General features: G+C 45.8%; 1 protein-coding gene across 2 annotated transcripts; it reads left to right on the top strand.

Moving 5' to 3' along the window:
- The first annotated feature begins 753 nt into the window (after positions 1 to 753).
- On the top strand, positions 754 to 14,720 carry LOC138994103 (polyunsaturated fatty acid lipoxygenase ALOX12-like). Of its 2 annotated transcripts, none has more exons than XM_070393765.1 (14): positions 754 to 888; positions 1,406 to 1,607; positions 4,315 to 4,396; positions 4,501 to 4,623; positions 4,716 to 4,819; positions 5,076 to 5,236; positions 5,782 to 5,925; positions 6,564 to 6,773; positions 9,669 to 9,755; positions 9,988 to 10,157; positions 11,054 to 11,175; positions 14,030 to 14,130; positions 14,243 to 14,413; positions 14,541 to 14,720. In XM_070393765.1, exons 1-14 carry the CDS (start codon positions 754 to 756, stop codon positions 14,718 to 14,720), a joined length of 1,992 nt encoding a protein of 663 aa, XP_070249866.1. The 2 variants fall into 2 exon arrangements, with proteins under 2 accessions (XP_070249866.1, XP_070249865.1); XM_070393764.1 differs by having other exon boundaries at positions 9,669 to 9,763; positions 9,996 to 10,157.
- Positions 14,721 to 20,694: the final 5,974 nt, after the last annotated feature.

Here is a 20,694-nt window from a genome sequence, read left to right as displayed (position 1 = left end):
AACAAAAAAACACCTATTTAGCCATAGCCAGTTTGGCTCAGTGGATAGAGCATCAGCCCTCCAACTGAAGGGTCCCGGTTTCAATTCCCGTCAAGGGCACGTCCCTCGGTTGCAGGCTCAATGCAGTTGGGGAGCCAGTGGGAGGCAACCAATCCATGTGCTTCGCTCACATAGATGTTTCTCTCTGTGTGTCTCTCCCCCTCCCTTCTTCTCTCCCTAAAAATCAATGGAAAAATATCCTCAGGTGAGGATTAATAAAAATAAATAAATAAAACCATATTTTAAAAATATTTTTTAAAAGAAGCAGCAGGGCCTTCTATGGCCCCCAATGACAATTCCAGTGCTCCTTTAGCAAGTAGGTGAAGAGAAAGTGGGTGCAATCGCCCAAGGACATCAGGCAATGCCAGCAAGAAAAGGGATTGGAACCCAGGCACCTTCAGAAAACACTATTCAATAGTAGAACTGTCGCCGAGTGTACATAGGGGAGAATGCACCCAGACTCAGCCGCTCATCTTCCTCCAAGCCCACTTCTTAGCACTTTGCTGAGAGGAACAGCCGCCTTTCCCCCACCCTCTGGGCTAATCCCAGATTCTGGTTTGCTGGGGTGGGGCCCAATCCTGTAGTGGGCTGGCACACACAGTCCTGCTTTATTAGGCCCTGGACTTGTCCTGAGGCAGCAGGACCAAGCCTGGCCGCGGAATCTTTGGTACCAGTAACAGAACCGCTGCCACCCAGGCGAGCCCACCTGCTGCCATGGGCCGCTACCGCATCCACGTGGCCACCGGGGCCTGGATCTTCTCTGGGTCTTTCAACCGCGTGCAGCTGTGGCTGGTGGGGGAGCGCGGGGAGGCGGAGCTGCACCTGCAGCTGCGGCCAGCGCGGGGCCAGGTGGGCGGGGGAAGCGGGACTCAGACCTCAACTGGGTTGGGCTCTCGGCGTGAGGGCGGGCGGGAGGGTGGGACCTGGGAACCTGAGAGCCAGTGACAGCACAACCGCGCCAGCTGGGACTTCCATGAGAAGGGACGCCTGCACCTGAGCGGGTGAAAACTCCAGAGTCAGGGCCGGCGCTGAGCTCCCTCCGCCATTGGTCCACGCAGCCGCCACTACTTCCCAATTCACCAGAGGCCAGTGTCTCTGTGGGGTCAGTGGTCAAAGAGAAGGTCCCAGGAGAGCGCGGAGGCTGCGAGAGCTCAGTTCAGGGACAGGTGTAGGTGATGATGCTCAGTCCTCAGTTCAAAACACTCAGGGCTGAGTTGGGCGTCTGAGCCCCACCGCGCAGGTGTTGGGAGGAGGCAATGCTGTCTTTGGCGGTTTTGTCACTGGACTCCACAAAGGACCCGGCACCCCAGTAAACGTCCTCTCCCGGGTCCCCGCTACTAAGTCTCACCGGGTTCTGTCCCCACAGGTGGAGGAGTTTGAGCAGGACGTTCCCCAGGACTTGGGGCCACTGCAGTTCGTGAAGTTGCGCAAACATCACTCCCTGGTGGACGACGCCTGGTTCTGCGACCGCATCACCGTGCAGGGCCCAGGAGACTTAGAGGAGGCCGCCTTCCCCTGCTACCGCTGGGTGCAGGGCGGGGGCGTGCTGACCCTGCCTGAGGGCACAGGTGAGGGGCCGCCTCAGGGAAGTGGGTGTAGGGCTAGGGAGTAGTGGGGAGGGGGGGACATAGGGGATATCACTGAGGAAGGTGGGGGGTTTAAAAAGCGCATGCTCAGCAGGTTATAGATGGACAAGACAAGGGGAATGTTATACAGAGAATGAAAGAGCTGGAATTGGGACTGGACAAGGAAATAATGGATGTGTAGATCCCACCTCCTTAAAAGGTGAGCACAGGGAATGGGAGGTGCAGCCATGCTGGAAACATAAGAGACAAAGTAAAGGGGAAAGGAGATCTCCATGTGACTGGGAACATGGTAGGGCAGGGACAGGTGAGGCTAGCACATGTGACCCCTGAGAGGAGGCATGTAAGAGAAGCAACAAGCAATATGACATGAAGAGCTGGTTTGGCTGTGAAAACATGGAAGACAACTGTGAGGGCAGGGAGCACACTGACGGGGTGAGAGTGAATGAGGACAGCAAACAGAATCTGTTACCTTAGGAAATAAGAACAAGAGACAATTGAGGGAAACGACAGGTAAGACTGGAAGCCTGAACTAAATGTCTTTGAGGCACAAGTAAGTGTAAGTACCGATGAGGGCAGGGTTAAGCCAGGTTACCAACTATAAACTATGTGGAGTTGAGGACAGGTGAGATGAAGCCAGGTAAATGTAGCAACATGGATCCATTACTTGGTTTGGCGCACATAGAATACCTTATCCCAGGGAACAGGTGACAGTGGAAGGAGGTTGAGGTCAGAGGGTGTAAGTATACCTCACTTGAAATATGTCATTTTGGAGAACAGCTTAAGGTGTGGACAGGGAAGGACCAAGACAGGGGAAATTGACAAAGAAATATGGGATCATGTAGGATAGGTGTGGACGGTGTGGACATTTCAGCTGATTAAGAATGAAGTGTATAGCTACTGTAATGAAGAACAGTGATAGAAAATTTTGAGTTAAAGGTTACAAAAAATTGGATTTTCCTTTCAGGACAAATATGAGATCGAAGATTTGTGAAATCAAGAAAACAGGTTGGGTGAAGATGAATGACTAGGGAATTAAGCAGGGAGAGAGAGCCAGAGAAAAAGGCAAAGGAGTATGATTCCATATGGTTAAGAAACAGGAGATTGCAATCCCACTTCTAGGAATATATCCTAAGAAGCCCTTAACACCAATCATAAAGAATATATGCACCCCTACGTTCATTGCAGCATTATTTACAATTAGAGGCCCAGTGCATGAAATGCATGCATGGGGCAGGGGGGGGGGGTGTCCCTCAGCCCAGCCTGCACCCTCTCCAATCTGGGACCCCTCGAGGGATGTCCCTCTCACAATCCAGGACTGCTGGCTCCCAAACACTCGCCTGCCTACCTACCTGCCTGATTGCCCCTAATTGCTTCTGCCTGCCAGCCTGATCACCCCTAACCACTCCCCTGCCAGCCTGATCAATGCCTAATTGCTCCCATGCTGGCCCGGTCACCCCTAACTTCCCTCCCTTACCAGCCTGGTTGCCCCTAACTGCCCTCCCCTGCCAGCTTGATTGCCCCTAACTGCTCTTCCCTGCAGACCTGGTTGCCCCCAACTGCCCTCCCCTGAAGGCCTGGTCCCCCCCAACTACCCTCCCCTGCTGGCCTGATCGCCCACAACTGCCCTCCCCTGAAGGCCTGGTCCCTCCCCAACTGCCCTCTTCTGCAGGCTTGGTTCCCCCAACGGCCCTCCCCTGCAGGGCTGCTCCCCCCCAAGTGCCCTCCCCTGCAGGCCTGGTCGCCCCCAACTGCCCTCCCCTGCTGGCCTGATCGCCTACAACTGCCCTCCCCTGCTGGCCTGATCGCCTACAACTGCACTCCCCTGCTGGCCTGATCGCCCACAACTGCCCTCCCCTGCTGGCCATCTTGTGGCAGCCGTCTTTGACCACATGGGGGTGGCCATCTTGTGTGTTTGGAGTGATGGCCAATTTTCATATTACCTCTTTATTAGATAGGATGCCTAAGATGTGGAAACAGCTCAAATGCCCATCATTAGATGACTGGATAAAAAATCTGTGGTATATTTAAGAGATCAACCGAAGGACTTGTATGCATGCATATAAGCATAACCAATGGACATAAGACATTGGGGGTAGGGGAGGCCAGGGGATTGTCAAGGGCGGGGGAAAAAAGGAGACATATGTAATACTCTTTGTAATACTTTAAGCAATAAAACAATAAAAAATCTGTGGTATATTTACACAATGGAATAATATGCAGCTGTAAACAAGAAGGCTTTCTTTTGCAACAGCATGGATAGACCTGCTGTTGCAAAGGCTAATAGAGAATATTATGCTGCGTAAAATAAGCCAGTCAGAGAAAGCCAAATATCACATGATCTCACTTATAAGTGGAATCTAATGAACACAATAAACTGATGAACAAAAAAGATCCAGAGGCATGGAACAGACTGACATACTCAGAGGTGGGGGTGGGGGTTGAGATGGGAAGAGCTTAACCAAAGAACTTATATATATACATGCATAACCAATGGATACAGCCAATAGTGTGGTGAAGACCTCAAGTGGGGCAGGGGCTGGAAGGAGGAGAGAAAGGAGGGAATAATTGAAGGACATCTGTCGTACTGTCAACAATTTAAAAATAAAAAGAAACAGGATATTGGACGAAGCCAGGGCATAGCATGAGATTGCAAAAAGCATTGAGGAGAATTGCTGTAATGTCTCCCCAGCCCGCCTGTCAGGAAACAATACCTGGGATGTGTTCCAGAAGCATCGAGAACAGGAACTGGAGGAAAGACAGCAAATCTACTGGTGATCACCCTATTAGAAGCCTCCCAATTATAACCCCCTTCCCTGACAACTTCCTCCATTAATGACTTCTACCCCCTCCATTAACCTTTGTCCCCATATCCTAGCTGGGCCACCTGGAAGGAAGGGTTACCCATGACAATTGCTGCAGGCAGTATAGATGATCTGCCTCCAAATATGAGATTCCATGAGCAGAAGAGGCTGGACTATGGATGGACAGTGATTGCAGGGTGAGGAAATGGTCAGAGTGAGGTGGGGCTGTGGATCCGGGAACAGGTGGGATTTGGTAAATTGGTGGTTTCATCTTTGATATCTGCTCTAGGCTTATAGAGATGGCCCTCAAATATGTTTACACCCTCCTAAGACCCTGGAAACGCCTGGAAGATTTTGATCAGATCTTCTGGGGACAAAAGACTACCCTGGTTGGTCAGTTGTTTGCCCAGGTCCCCATAACCCCTTGATGACCCTATTAATGAGATATGTGTCACATTGCATAGTCTCCAGAACTTCTTGCCAAAAAAGGAATTTGAGGGCTGGGGATCTCACAAAGCACTCATGAATGAAAATATATGGGCTGGGTATGGAGGAGTCATGTGACTTAATCCCTGTAGTAGAGTATGAAGGAGAGGAACATCAGGTTGTGGTGAATATCCTCCTCCTAACCTCCACTCTAATCCCACAGAGAAGGTTCACCAGCGCTGGCAGGATGATGAGCTTTTTGGCTACCAGTTCCTCAATGGCACCAACCCCATGCTGTTGAGATGCTCCACCTCTCTACCCTCCCGGCTGGTGCTGCCCTCAGGGATGGAGGGTCTTCAGGCCCAATTAGAGAGAGAACTCCAGGTACAGCCTCCAGCCCTTGATTGTCTTCTCCTTCTCTGTGAGAGGAGTCAAGGTGGTGAAGGGGAGGGACCAAAGTTGAGTCTGGAAAGGGAGGCTGTGGTAACCCACTGTCCCTGGGTGTAGAGTCCTCTGCTGGAAAAAATTAGAGGTGATGATGTAGGGAAAAGCACTGAAGCTGGATTCTGCCAATAAAGCTGACCATTAGGAGATGGTGGGGAAAGGAGCTTGGGCAGCCTGACAAGGGGAGAGCTTGGCATACCTGCGCTACAGAATCAACTGGCATACTTAGTCCTAATACTACCTGACACAGACAAGCTGCATGTCTCTAGGGAAGACTCCTTTCATGGGGTCTTAGTCCTCCCTGTAAAATAAGAGAACTTGAACTTGATGTTCTGGTGCTTCCTTCAGTTCAGCCACTTCAACTCAGGTACTGATATAGGATAATGGCAAGAAAAGAGAGTGACTGTCTACATTCTTCCCCTTTGCCTTGGCCATTGGGAAGAATGCTTTCAACTCTAACCATGGGTACATTACACTTTCCTTAGAAAGGTTCCCTGTTTGAGGCTGACTTCATCCTACTGGATGGAATTCCAGCCAATGTGATCCAAGAAGAGAAGCAGTACCTGGCTGCCCCCCTTGTCATGCTCAAGATGGAACCCAGTGGGAAGCTGCTACCCATGGTCATCCAGGTGAGGTGTCCTGAAAAACCTCCTCCCACCTGTTCTGTGTCCATCCCCAACCTCTGCCAAGGGACACAGACAGCAGGCTCTGTCACCCACCCCTACCTCATTCAGTGGCACCTGTCCTTGTATCCAATATCTCCTTTCTACCTTACAGCCTACTCACTGCTCACCTGGAATTGCCTTTCTGAGAGTCAGAATGCTGTTGGTTCTCACCATAAGGCTACTTAATCTCTTTTTGACCTATGTTTCTGTGGAAATTCCTTCTTTCTTAGAGGTATTTTCTCCCTTGGTTTTCATGTGTTTTCACTCTTACTGTTCTCATCAGTCAGTTAATAAGAACTGTCAGTTATCACACATGTCCACTTTTTCCTTCCTATTCTACCATCCTAACTCACACCCTCATCAAGTTTCTCTCCATCATACTGCATTCCCTCTTTCCAATTCCTCCTGCTTTGAACCTGACCATCATGGCACTGACACTTCCCACAGCACTTAAGAGGATGAGTAGAGGGGCCTTCATCCTCCTACTATAGTATAATCCCTGGGAGACAATAATCTTAGTCACCAGTGTTTCCCCCAGAATAATAAGCATAGTTTCTAACATAGGATGAAGCCAGTGAATGCTTAGCTCCTCTTTGTTTCAGATCCAGCCTCCCAGCCCCAGCTGCCCCACCCCACCACTGTTCCTGCCCTCAGATCCTCCACTTGCCTGGCTCCTGGCAAAGTCCTGGGTCCGAAGTTCAGATTTCCATGTTCATGAGCTCCAGTATCACTTGCTGCACACTCATCTGCTGGCTGAGGTTATTGCTGTGGCCACCATGAGGTGCCTCCCAGGACTGCACCCTGTTTTCAAGGTACATCCTCTACCTTCCATGTCCCATCTCCCTCACATCCCAGAGGAAGGAAACAAAGCAACAGTTCTCTAGGATTTAAAAAGCATAAGCCACCTGTTTGGGAAGAAGTTAACAAAGCTTCTTCTAATTGAATGAGTGCCCATGTTATTCTAATTTAAAAATATTTGTAATTTGTAAATCGACAAGAAGAAATTATTGTGTCAGAACCCTTGTGGTTTTATTTCTAATGTTTAATTTATTTTGAGCCCTGACCGGTTTGGCTCAGTAGATAGAGCGTCGGCCTGCGGACTGAAGGGTCCCGGGTTCGATTCCGGTCAAGGGCATGTACCTTGGTTGCAGGCACATCCCCAGTGGGAGGTGTGCAGGAGGCAGCTGATCGATGTTTCTCTCTCATCGATGTTTCCAACTCTCTATTCCTCTCCCTACCTCTCTGTAAAAAAATCAATAAAATATATTTTTAAAAAAATATTTTGAGATAATCATAGATTCTTATACAGTTTGAAGAAATAATACAGAGAGATGCCATCTATTTTATTAAGTCATGTTACTTAGCAAATATTGAGCACTTATTGTAAGGCATCTGATATTCTCCAGCAGAGTCTGCTGTAGAGCAGGAATATAATTTGATAAACAAAAATTTTGCTCTGCTTTCAAAGAGCTAGCATTTAACTGGCAAGACAAACAGTACACATGAAAAATAACCAAGCAGCTGGGGAGAGGTCAGTGTCGGGGAGGGGAAAGGAGACTTATGTAATACTTTAAGCAATAAAGAATTTAAATTTTAAAAGTAATAATAATAACCAGAGAACAAAATCTGTATATAAAGTTGAAATCAAGACAGAGAACAATAAACACTGCATTTTTTTATGGAGAATGTTCCACCATAGCTTAGGATTCATTAAGTAGAAGGTCAAAGGAATAAAAGAGCTGCCCAAGGGGTATTTAACCTGCCCAATGGGTAGTTAGATCAATGGAAAGGAAAATGCAAAGACTTTGTGATGAGAGGAAATACTAGTTGCAGCATGCCTGGGTGCAAGATTGGAGAGAAAGCTTAGAGGACTGAGCTACTGCAACAACATGGAGCCTACCCATTCGATACAGTTATACTGATCCAGAAATATTCTAATTTTGTACAGTAGTGAGCCTAGAATCTATTGCTAACCAGAAGGCAGCAAAAATGGCCTTTTGATAGCCTAAAAAACATTTTTGAAATCTTGATGACACTAGCAGCAGGAGCAAAAATCGTACAAGCTTATGAACCAGAACAGTTGTCAGAAACAATACATTTAGCAGAAGCCCATTTTGAAGTCAAAGTTGATATGTTCAGTTTTAGATACATGGAGTTTGAAGTGGTAGCAAGATATGTAAGTGCATGCTGGGTAGAACGTCTGAATTGTGTTTCTTCCAGGAGTCCCAACCTTCATCTCCAAACCTGTCCATTGGTAGCAGTGACCCCTTTGGGTCCTGGGGTAGCATAGACAAAATAGACCTTAACAGAATTCCTTGATGTTGGAGTTCATTGACTTTACGATGCTTTTGCATCACCATTTTCTGTATATCTCAGTGATTGAGCCAACTTTTACATTTCAAAATCCCATTCCATAGCCCCCTCTACACCTGTCTCTCCTCACCATAACATCTTCATCCCACAGCAAACAACTGAGTTGTTATCAGGCCACCCAGAGGGCTGGGCCTTCATTAAGGTTAATTGTGCAGGCTGTGCATTCAGACTGCTGCTGTTTGGATCTTGAATCCTGGACTCAGTTCCTACCAGATGTGTGCTCAGGGCCCTCATCTCTAAATGGGGATAATAGGAGCTTCATCATGGAGTTGATTAACAGTTGATTAAATGCAACAAAATATAGTAGTTCTTGCTATTATGATTAGTTCTTTGTCTTCTGGTTGCTTCCCTCCTCATGTAGACTTTGGGTTTCCTGTGACACTCAGCATCTTTAATGGTCTTTCTGGGGTTTCAGACCAATGTGAGTTGCTTTGTTATGTTGGTACCAATTATTTCAGTTGGGCCCTTCCCTCTCTGCAGCATCACCAATTCACATAAATACCAATATTGCATGAATCCTCCATCTCAGGATGAAGATAAAATTGTTTAAAACAAAAGGAAATGCAATGAGGATCACATGGCCTTTTTGAAGGGCAAAGGGAAAACGGGAGAGAGCAGCCTAACTAACAGTGCCTAATTGGAGGTGGGAGGAGATTTGACAACAGCCCCTTTGCTGTTAAAGAGGGTACATCAATAAGGTTCCTTTAATTCTGACTGAAAATACCCTACCCACCCCAATCCCTGAAATTTTAAAAATGCAAGAGTAAAATAACTAAAGGTTGGAGGAGCAGCTTTGAAAATTAGTAGAAAGGCAAGTTTTAACTGTAAGGATGTGTATGCTAGAAAAATTATTTTAAAAAATCCAAAGTTAAAGGACTGATTCTCAAAGGACACCTATACTCAAGGTGGGAATAATAACAATGATAACATCTGCCGTTCAAGGACATCTGTGTGTTAGGCAATGTACTGAGCACTCTCATATGTTATACACATAAGCATCACCACAGCACCTGTGATGAGACCCAATTGTCATCGCCTGTAAAGAGATAAAGAGATGGACGCTTAGAGGGTTTATTATCTTGGTCAAGTACCAAAGTAAGTGGTGAAGTGTAGATTAAAATTCCGGTCAGTCAGACTCCAAAGCTCAACTCACAGAGCAATGCGAGAACATGAGACTAAGAGATCAGAGAGGCAGGAGACTATCCGGCAAAGGCAACAGCAGGTAGGAAAGCATCAAGAGGGAGAGAAAGCCACCATGCTGAGTGCCACTCACTAATAAAGAAGGTTCCAAGCATGTTGTACATAAACCACCCCCTCCAACCTTCTCCATCCAGCTCCTGATCCCACACACCCGCTACACCATGGACATCAACACGAGGGCACGGAACCAACTCATCTCAGATGGAGGTTTATTTGATAAGGTAAGGAGGTGGATTGTGGGACCACCTAATCACCCAAGTCTGCATGAACTCCTGTCACTTTCAACATTCCGGGGTCACCTGTGTGAATGTCCTGACCCTTAAACCCAGGAGCCATGTCCCTTTATGCCAATGTCTTTGAATCTGAAAGGGCCACATCTGACCACTTTATATAGTAGGCCATGTTCTCCAGCTCTGTTTGTCCCCTCAAGTCCTCTCATTTCTATTGGCACAGGGATGGAGCACAGGAGGAGGGGGCCATGTGCAGGTGATGCATCGGGCCATGACTCAGCTGACCTACCGCTCCCTCTGTCCTCCTGATGATCTGGCTGATCGGGGCCTGCTGGGCATCCCAAGTGCCCTCTATGCCCATGATGCTTTACGGCTCTGGGAGATCATTGCTCGGTGGGTGAGAGTTGGAGAAATAAAAGGTATTGGGAACAGTGAGAATGGGGCTTTAACCTGAGGTCACCATGAGGCCAAAGAAAATAAGAAAGTCCAGACAGGAGAAGCAAAGGACTCAATCGAGAAGAGATGAGGAACAGAGAGTAGGATCTGAGGATGGGAAGGCTGAAATAGTGTAAATAAGCAGAGTTGTGTGGGCGAGTGAAACTAAGGGATCTGGTGGGATCAGGGATTTTGTTATGAAGAGTGACTATGCTATTTTTAATATATTTATTTGTATTGATTTCAGAGAGGGAGAGGGAGAAAGATATAGAATTATCAATGATGAGAGAGAATCATTGATTGGTTGCCTCCTGCTAGCCCCTCCTGGAGATCTAGCCAGCAACCCAGGCACATGCCCCAACCGGGAATTGAACTGTGACCTCCTGGTTCATAGGTCCACACACAACCCCTGAGGCACTTTGGCCAGGCAGAATTCTTAAAACTAATGTCCCACATCTCCTTTCTAAACTAGTGTGTCGAAAGAGCTCCAGGATGTCCCAAAAAAAAAGTCTTATCAGATCTGTCCCCAGATACAATGAGAATCAGCTGGATAGATGCCACAGAAAAGGAGTAGCAGCCAGAGGCTAGAGCAGCCGTGGGCAAACTACGGCCCGCAGGCCGGATCCGACCCGTTTGAAATGAATAAAACTAAAAAAAAAAAGACCGTACCCTTTTATGTAATGATGTTTACTTTGAATTTATATTAGTTCACACAAACACTCCATCCATGCTTTTGTTCCGGCCCGCCAGTCCAGTTTAAGAACCCATTGTGGCCCTCGAGTCAAAAAGTTTGCCCACCCCTGGGCTAGAGCCTTCTACTCTCAAGGAGCTCAGCTCCCTTCTCCTCTGGGCAGGTACGTGGAAGGGATCGTCCACCTCTTCTACCACGGGGATGACATCGTGAGAGGGGACCCTGAGCTGCAGGCCTGGTGTCAGGAGATCACTGAGGTGGGGCTGTGCCAGGCCCAGGACCGAGGTGAGATCCCTCCCCAGAGAAGGGAGCTCCTTAGGCCCTCTGACCAGAGGCCCTTGTCAGCCTTGCCCTTCTGGGAACATGACCCCAACCCCTCATCAGCCTCTGTCCCTCCACACATGGAGCATCTTATTCCCATTCCCACTTCCTAAGTCTCAGGACAATTCTAGAACCCCAAGGACTGTCCTCCTCCTGGACTAATAAGGCCAGAACTGTAGTCAGTAAGGGATCTGCCCAGGCCCTGCCAGGCTCTCTTCTAATTGTTGTCTGTTTTCTTTATTAAGGATAGAAATGGGGAGCCCAGGAAAGCCCACCCTAGGTTTCCCTCCCTTTTCCTCCTTCTTGCTACTGTCCAGCACTCACACAGGATCCAGACATCCTACACGCCTGCCAAGTGCAGGGCCATTTCTAGATGTAGTCTCAGTGCTGTATATATTAGACTTAAACCCAAACTCAGTGTCATGATCCTTGGGACTGAAGTTTCTTAGGAAAAAGTATTCTCCTCACCAGTGAACTAACCACCTGTTGGTCCCCTCCCCCCATTTTATATCCATAATGAAGAAATAGCCTTTCTTGAGCTCTTCCTAGATGCATATTCCTCTCTCTAGCACACATAGGCCACAAAGGACTGTTCTGAATCATCTTTTAGCTCCTTCCCCCTTCAGTCTTCACACCAATACCTTGAATTCCTTCCACTCCCTCTGTGCAATAACTGTAACCAACAGCTAAGATCTATTACTTATAACCAGGCCCTGGGGATGAACACATCAGTAAACCACATGCCTACCATGGAGTGGAGTCCTACCTCAAAGTATCTGGGGCTGTACCTTCCCCATTCGTCCAGGAACACCTCCAAAGCCCTTCGTGACCAAAATCTCTGTAATATGCCTCAGTTCTGGCCATCAGGCTCCACCTGATCCAAAACACCCTTCTCGTTCTCTCTTTCATGCTTCTCCCCATGAAATATCCACATCAGAGCACTTGTAATACTTATTTGAATATGAGCTTTAACCTCTCGCACCCATACTGTGTCTCCGGCAACTTCATGGTTCTCTTTGTACCATCATTCTCTCATCACCCTCATTAAAGGCAGTGTGTTAAGATTTTCTCTTCCCAGACCTATGCTTGAGAAAGCTATTTAATCTCATGACTTTCAATATCCTCAAGCTGAAATGAATGTATCTCTTGTCCCAAATGAAATAATGAATGTGACAAACTTGAAACATGTGTAAATCAATATAAAATGATTGTGATCCTATGCCCCACTCCAAAAAATTACCTCCCCAATCTGGTCAGCAAGTGTAATATGTGAGTAGGTCCTTAAACACCCTGAGCAGCATTTCAACTGTAAATTGAGTGGAATTGGACAGTGGATTTGATGGTGTTCCAGTTCCAACATGAATCTATGACTTCTCTTTTTTTCTGCATTATAGTCCAGATACCTGAAACTACTTTCCAGAAATAGGAGAGCAACCTCAGTATTCTTAACCACTTTGGGGGAGGTTGGAAATTTTATTAAAATAAAATAAACCTAGAGAAAAGTTAATGTTATAAATCATAGGCCTACAACTTGAACTTTTAGTAAGGTGACATACCTGTATAATTAGCACAAAGTACAAAAAAACATTACTAGCTCCCCAGAAAGTCTCTTGTATGCTATTCCAGTCCTTGCCCATCCAAAGGTAACCACCTCATACTGCACAGGTTAGTTTTACCTGTTTGAACTGTACACAAAAACATGCACTCACTAATATCTCCAGATTGTTTGAAATTTACCCATGCTGCTGTGAAATGTAGCATGTAGTTCATTGCTCTCATTGTATATTATTCTATTTTGTGAGTATGACGGGCTTTATTTTTTCCTTTCTCCCATTGATGGGCATGTGGGTTGTTTCCATTTTGAGGCTATTAATGTCATTGCTGCTGTGAACAATGTTGTGTGTACAATTCTGTTCGGTGTGCATCTAGAAGTGAAATTGATGGTCATAGGATATGTGTATGTTCAGTTTTAGTGGTTTCTGACAGTTTTCCAGTGTGCTTGTAAACATTTACTCGCCCTCCACAGAGTATGAGATATAGTCAGTATCTTCTCAAATATTTGAAAAATACTTTGGTCATATTGTGAATATGTTGTGTTTTCACATTATGAGTTTAAGTTGTATTCTCCCTGTGACTGGTAGAACCAAGGAACTGTCCTAGGCTTAGTAGTCACATGGATATCCTCCTTTGTGTAGAACCTATTATTCCTTTTTGCCATTTTATTTTGGGTTGTCTACCTCTCTCCTGTTACTTGTAACCACTTGTCGAACACTGGATATTAGACCAACCAGCCTCTTGGCCCTGCCCACTCTCCACCTTATAAACATACCTACAATGGACTGAGGGGGTTTATATGGACCACCTCCATGGACTATCCCTTTGTAAGGTAACTATTATCTCTATTTTCATTTAAAAAAAAGTAGCAGCTCAGAGAAGCTAAGCAGTCAGTCCAAGGTAATGCAGTTAGTCAGCAGCAAAGCAAGGACTGGTCTCTTGACTACATTATTAACGACCCCTCTTTACATCTCATATCTCTCTTTCCTGCCTTACTTATATACTTGTCACTATCTAACAAACTGTGTAATTTTACTTAGTTATTCTGTTTATTATCATTCTTCACTACTACAGTCTATTTTGTTCACCAACATATTTCCAGTGCCTGTATAGTGTCTGGTACATAGTAGTTCATGACTTTTTGAATAAATGAATAAGTGAATGAACACTCACTAATTCTAACATATGGACATGCCAAGATATCAGCATTTACTTCCTTATCTCCTTTGGAACTGCACTGTCTAAGCTTTGTTCTTTTCTCTAGGTTTCCCTGTCTCCTTCCAGTCTCGGGCTCAGCTCTGTCATTTCCTTACCATGTGCATCTTCACATGCTCTGCCCAGCATGCAGCAGTGAACAATGGCCAGGTCTGGGTCTGTGAGAACAATTGTCTGGTCTAGGGGATACTTGAGGGAGAGAGCTGGGGTCTAGGGTCCTGAATCAGAGTTTCTGAGTGACTCCAGATTCTTTCTCTTCCAGTTCGACTGGTATGCCTGGGTCCCTAATGCCCCAAGCTCAATGCGGATGCCCCCACCCACCAGCAAGGAAGATGTCACAATGGACACAGTGATGGGCTCACTGCCTAATGTCTGGCAGACCAGTCTTCAAATGTTTGCCACATCGCTCATTAGCCAGCCCCCGCCAGACATGGTGAGAGGGGACCTCTGGAGCTCTGAGGGGACTGATGGCTGACAAGGAGACTTTAGGGTGAGGGACTGAAGTTTAGGTCCCTTTTTCTTAGAACTAGAAGATGATTGATCCTTTCTTTCTGCTTCAGGTACCACTGGGACATCACCAAGAAGAGTATTTCTCAGGTCCTGAGCCCAAGGCTGTTTTAAGGCAGTTTCAGGCTGATCTAGGCAAACTGGAAAAAGAAATTGTGGCCCGGAATGAGCAGCTAGACCTTCCCTATGAATACCTGAAGCCCAGCCTCATAGAGAGCAGTGTTGCTATCTGAGCCCAAATTGTTCACCCTTCAAATACTTGAGGCTAGCACCATGGTTAACATTTCCCCCACTCTTCATGGGTCTGAGTTGCTATGGTTCTATTTTCTCCTGTTGGGTTCCCTACCTAAATATTTCACCTGCATGAAGCATTGTCCTTCCTACCAGTTCCCTAACAGGATGGTCTTTAACTTGAAACCAACCTCCTTAGAGAAATCAACTATCTACTCATGTAATTTTTTCTTTCCTCTAAAAATTTTGCCTTCTCCATTTGTCAATAAATCATTATATAATGACATTATATTATCAGTGATATAGGTGATTTAAAGATGTTTTTAATGGTTTACTCAATTTTTAATACAGTGGGAGATGGAAGTTAATTCCATTCCTTTTTTTTCTGATCTGGATAATCAGTTATCACAGCACTGTTCATTGAAAAGCTTATCCTCCCTAAAAATCTATAATGCTGACATAGATCAAGTTGCCATCTATGAATGAATTAGTTCCTAGCTGTCCAGTATTTATACCACTCTAACATAATTGCCACGGCTTTATACTTAATGTTCAACCAATTTGTTCTTTAGAGGTACTTTAGCTCTCCTTGGGCTTCTGGCCTTCTATATAAACTAGAGGTCTGGTGTGTGATATTCGTGCACGGGTGCAGTCCCTAGGCCTGGTGGGCGATTGAAGCATGAGCGTCTGGTGTAGAAGGGCAGATCCCAGCTGACCTTTGGGCCCTGAGCAGCACCTGGGCCCCCACATGCCCCCGTCTACTGGAGGCACGGCACCTGAGTCCCCACACAGAGATGCAGTGAGCACAGCCGGACGCCATAGGCCGAGGCGCGTGGGCCTCTGGGCCACCCAGCAGCACCGCACTGAAGCCGGGCGGGTAGCGCATTCTCTCCCGGCTGGCCTCACAGGCCAAACCCACAGGGATCCCAACCACCCCCTGCAGTCCCAGCAACTGCAGCCCCGCCATGTTCCGTGCCACCTCCTGGTGGTCAGTGCATGTCATAGCAAGCAGTCGAACTCCCAATCAAACTCCCAGTTGAACAATTTGCAAGAGGCCCGGTGCACAAATGGGGTCCCAGCTATCGACTTCCCCAAAGGGGTCCCTGATTGTGAGAGCGTGCAGGCCAGGCCTAGGGACCCCACCAGTGCACTATTGGGGCCAGAGAGGGACCGACGGAAGGCTCCAGTGTGTGTCCGGCCATCTCACCTAGTCCCGATTGGTTGGACCCCAGCAGCAAGCTAACCTACCAGTCAGAGCATCTGCCCCCTGTTGGTCAGTGAGCATCATAATGATTGGTTGAATGGTCAAACAGTCAGAGGGAAAATTAGCATATTAGGCTTTTATATATAGAGAGAGAGATAGAGATAGAGATAGAGACATATCGATGATATATAGATTAGGATCTGTTTTCTAAGTTCCACTTATAATTTTTATTGGCGTTCCTTTCCAGCTACGTAACTTTTTAAATCTTAAGCCAATTTTGCATTTCTGAAACATATACCCTGAGTTATCTTAAGCATTGTGAATTAAATTTGCTTATTTTGTTTACATATTTCACAACTGTGTTCATGAATAAGACTGGCCTATAATTATCTTGAGCTATCCTTGTCACATTTTTGTTAAGAAGGCTGTCATTTCTCCAAAGAATAAGGAGGGTAGTCTTCCTCATACTGTGTTATTTGGGGGAAGATTTTATTTAAGATTCAAATTACCTTTTCCTGGAGTGTTTTATAGAATTTCACCTGTTGATATTATATAGGTCTGGTGGTTTTTTTTCATGGGAAGATTTAAAAATACATATTAACATTCTTTAATAGTTATAAGGCTATTCAAGTTTTCTATTCTTTAGTCAGATTTAGCTTTACCTTTTCTAGGTTTTTTTTTTTTACATTTCATCATATTCTCATTTAGTTTTTTCAATATTTTCTTAGTTATCTGCAGCAAATGCTATTATTGTTCCTTTTCATTGCTAATATGGCTGTTTGTAACTTCCTTTTTTCTTGATCAATCTTGCCAGCAGTTTATCAGTTATACTGATATTCTGAAAGAACCAATTTTTGGCTTTTTGTTCCTTTCAATTGTGTCTTTGTTTTCTAATGTGTTTTATATTTTGTTTTTGTATTCACAATTTCTTTTCCCTACTCTTACTGGGATTTTTCTTTTATCCTTTTTCTAATTGCATAAGTTGGATATTTAATCTAGCAAATTAAGAGAAAGAGTGTGAATACAGGGACTTTTAAGATGGGGAAAATGAACAAGCATGCTTTAGTGCTGGTGAGAAAGATCCAAGAGAGAAAGAAAAATTGGTAATGCATAAGAAGAGTTAACATGATATCTTTGGGTAGGTGAGAGATAATGGCACCTAATTCACAAGTGAAGGGTTGGCCTGTTTTTATGATAGGGATTTTTCACCTATAGAAAGGGGAGATATGGCAGAATATATCAACACTTTTTTTTTACTCACCAGGAATTATGATAATAGTATTGGGAATAGAGATCATAATCTAGAAATGAAATCTTCTAGGAATGAGGGGAACTGATTTGAGAATAAGTAGATAATTACCACAAAAAAGAAATAGTAGTTGGTAGAATTTGATGAAGAGATTCAGAACTGGTTATGTTTAAGAAGGAGAGAGAGGAAATGACCTAGAAGTGTCAGTGAGGAACAAGAACATTTGTCTTAGTCCATTTGGGTTAGTAGAACAAAATATCACAGACTGTATGGCTTATAAACCACCAAATTTATTCCTCACAGTTCTGGAGGCTGGAAGTCCAAGATCAGGATGCTGGCACAGTCAGGTCAGGGCGCTCTTCCAGGTTGCAGACTTGTATCCTCACGTGGCAAAGGGACAGGGAACCTCTCTAAGGCCTTTTTATAAAGGCACTAATCCCTCATGATCTAAGCATCTCCCAAAGGCCCCAGCTCCTAATTCCATCACATTGAACATCAGGATTTCAATATATGAATTGAGAGGGTAAAGGTGGGCATTAATATTTAGCCTATAGCAACGTTTAATCTGCCAGGGGATACAATGTTAAAATTTCAATACTGCAGAAAGAGAATTAATGGAATCATGAGACTGGACAGACAGAAATTCTTGGAGAATAGAGTCCAGAAAATTGGACTCCTTGTAATAAGTGATATAAACAGGGATACACAGTGTGAAAATATTAGTCTCAATGATCCAAAGGCAGATAGGAAGGATGAAGTTTTGAGAGTGTGTAGAAGAAAGATGAAGTCCCATTTCTGGCGCTCTCCTGTGGAGTGTGCTGGGGAGAGATTACAAGGGCCTGCAACAAGGCAGTGTTAGCAGGAATAGAGTTGGAGGACAGTAAAATAGATGCTAAGGAAGTGGAAGACTCCATTTTCAACTCGTGCTGATAGAGAAGAATGTGGAGAGAGGGCAGAAGAGAGGGAGAGGACGAAAGCTTGATCCAGTGTGATGCCCTGGTTCCTGGCTCAGGCAACCAGCTATAGGATGGTGTCATTTACTGAGAGGTGGGACACATAAGAGGTGGAAAGATTAAGAATAGGGTAAACCTGCTCTTTGACAAACCAAGTTTGGGGTGCCTCTTGGAGTTACTATAGAGGGTAGTTTATGGCCCAGTTAACTGTCCACTGCTTTGCATATGGAAAACATAATGTCTGAGAAAGACCAGAGGCCTATTTGACTTGTTCACATTTGCATCCCAGTTGCGGGTACACAGTGGACCTTTAATTAATATTTGCTGAGTGACTAACTGAATGCATGGATGAATGTGTTTGATAGTGGGAAGGCAGCAATGAGTATCTTCTGAATCCATCCCCTGGGAGCTTGCTGTCTGTCTGAGGAGAAAAATGCATAGACAAGCAGTGTCAAACCGCATATTAAATGTTTGAATCGAGTTTGTTGGGCACTAAGGACTGGGAAGGGAGGGAGCGACTTAGTCTTTGTGCTGGGTTTTAAAGAACATATACAAGTTTTCTAGGCAGAGAAGAGGAAAAGACATTCCAGGAAAAAGGAATAGACCATCTAAAGGCTTAGAGGGGTGAAAGTGTATGGCATGGTCGCCCAGCTAAGCTTTAGTGCAGCTGTGTGTCCAAATAGCAATCATTATGCCTTTTGTCCCCTTATAAGAAAATCTGCCCCATCCACAGCCCTTGCTGAGGGGAAGCTCTGAGTATACTAGGACTTGCTTTACACAAAATGAAAGTGCTTCTCAGCCACAGGTGGCCACTTGCCCAAGGATTTTGGATTATATTCTGGGTATTTTGAATATAGTGGTATGAGACTCAATCTTGTTAGAGAATGCTGATATTCTTGTTTTATCAGGCTGTTGGGCTGGTTGGATTTAGGTGGCAAATTCCTACCAGTCTTCTGTGGTGGTGGTTTTAATGCCAGTTTTGTTTTTCAGAATTTTGTAATGCTATTTGCATCTGTCCCATGTGTGTGCCACCCAGTGGCAAGCCTGGAACCAGGGTGGTGGCTTGTGTCAATTCCATTTCAAAGTGGTTGGTAGTCTGTTCGTGATATGATCTTTACATGTGCAATTCAGGAGTGAGCTCAGGAGAGAGAGAAAGAGAGAGAGAGCGAGAGAGAGAGAGAGAGAGAGATCGATTGGTTGCCTTCTGTATACACCCCAACCAGGGATCAAACTTGTAACCTGGGTATGTGCCCTAACCCAGAACCTTTCCATGTATGGGATGATTCTCCAACCAACTGAGCCACACCAGCCAGGGCCATGTATCGTTAACTGTGGAAAATAAAATGTAGAGTGTGACCTCATTTTTGTGGAAGAAATGACCCAAACCATATGAAGCAATCCTATCAACAGAAAGGAGTGGGCAAGCAGAAACAGTAGATATTGACATTGGTTGTCTGTCTTGGAATGGGGATGTGGATAGAATACAAAAGCGAGAAGAGGGATACATTACCTACTCTAGGTGCATGGACACCAAAAGTCTAATTACAGAAAATACTCTAACTTATCCCTGATTTCTGGAGTGTCCCTCAAGAAGTTCCTTCAGCCCAGCTGGTGTGGCTCAGTGGTTGAGCATGGGCCTGTGAACCAGGAGGTCACCTTTCAATTCCCATCAGGGCATATGCCCGAGTTGCAGGCTCAATCCACAATAGGGAGCGTGCAGGAGACAGCTGATGGATGATTCTCTCTCATTGATGTTTCTCTCTCTCTTTCTCCCTCTCTCAGAAATCAGATGGGCATCAGAGACCCACGGCACACGTGTTGGGAGGAGGCTATGCTGTCGCTGGAGGCCTTGTTAATGGCTCCACAAAGGACCCCAAACCCTCAGTTAAACGTCATCTCCCGGGTCCCCACTACTAAGTCCCACCGGGGTCTGTCCCCACAGGTGAAGTTTGAGCAGGACATTCCCCAGGACTTGGGGCCACTGCAGTTCGTGAAGTTGCACAAACACCACTCCCTGGTGGACGACGCCTGGTTCTGCAACCTCATCACCGTGCAGGGCCCAGGAGCCTTAGAGGAGGCCGCCTTCCCCTGCTACCGCTGGGTGCAGGGCGAGGGCATGCTGACCCTCCCTGAGGGCACCGGTGAGGGGCCACCTCAGGAAAGTGGGTGGGGGACCAAAGGAGTATTGGAGGTGGGGGAGGCAGAGGATAGCATTGAGGAAGACCCTAGTGGTTGAAAAGGTACATGCTCAGCAGGTTAAAGGTGGACAAGACAGGAAGTGACAGGAAAGTTATACATAGAATTATAAGTGCTAGAAGTGGGGCTGGACAGGGAAATGAGTGATGTGTAGATCCCACCTCCCAAAAAGGTGAGCAGAGGGAATGGGAGGTGCAGCCACGCTGGGAAACAGAAGAGCCAAAGTAAAGGGGAAAGGAGATCTCCATGTGACTGGGAACCAGTTAGGGCAGGGACAGGTGAGGCTAGCACATGGGACCCCTGAGAGGAGGCAGGGAAGGGAAGCAATAAATGATATGATGTGAAGAATCAGTTTGGCTGTGAAAACATGGAAG

This window comes from Myotis yumanensis, unplaced genomic scaffold, assembly GCF_028538775.1.
Source record: "Myotis yumanensis isolate MYYU_CA2020_CCGP unplaced genomic scaffold, mMyoYum1.0.hap1 SCAF_16, whole genome shotgun sequence".
Classification (NCBI taxonomy): domain Eukaryota; kingdom Metazoa; phylum Chordata; class Mammalia; order Chiroptera; family Vespertilionidae; genus Myotis; species Myotis yumanensis.
Note: the sequence above shows the minus strand (reverse complement) of the source record. Positions and strands in the feature narration are given on the sequence as shown.

Excerpts from the sequence above, each read along its gene's own strand:
- LOC138994103 (XM_070393765.1), top strand. The coding sequence starts at position 754 with ATGGGCCGCTACCGCATCCACGTGGCCACCGGGGCCTGGATCTTCTCT. Across the intron at positions 4,820-5,075 it reads ACAAAAGACTACCCTGGTTG|AGAAGGTTCACCAGCGCTGG; the intron begins GTCAGTTGTTTG and ends CTAATCCCACAG. Across the intron at positions 5,926-6,563 it reads TGCTACCCATGGTCATCCAG|ATCCAGCCTCCCAGCCCCAG; the intron begins GTGAGGTGTCCT and ends TCTTTGTTTCAG.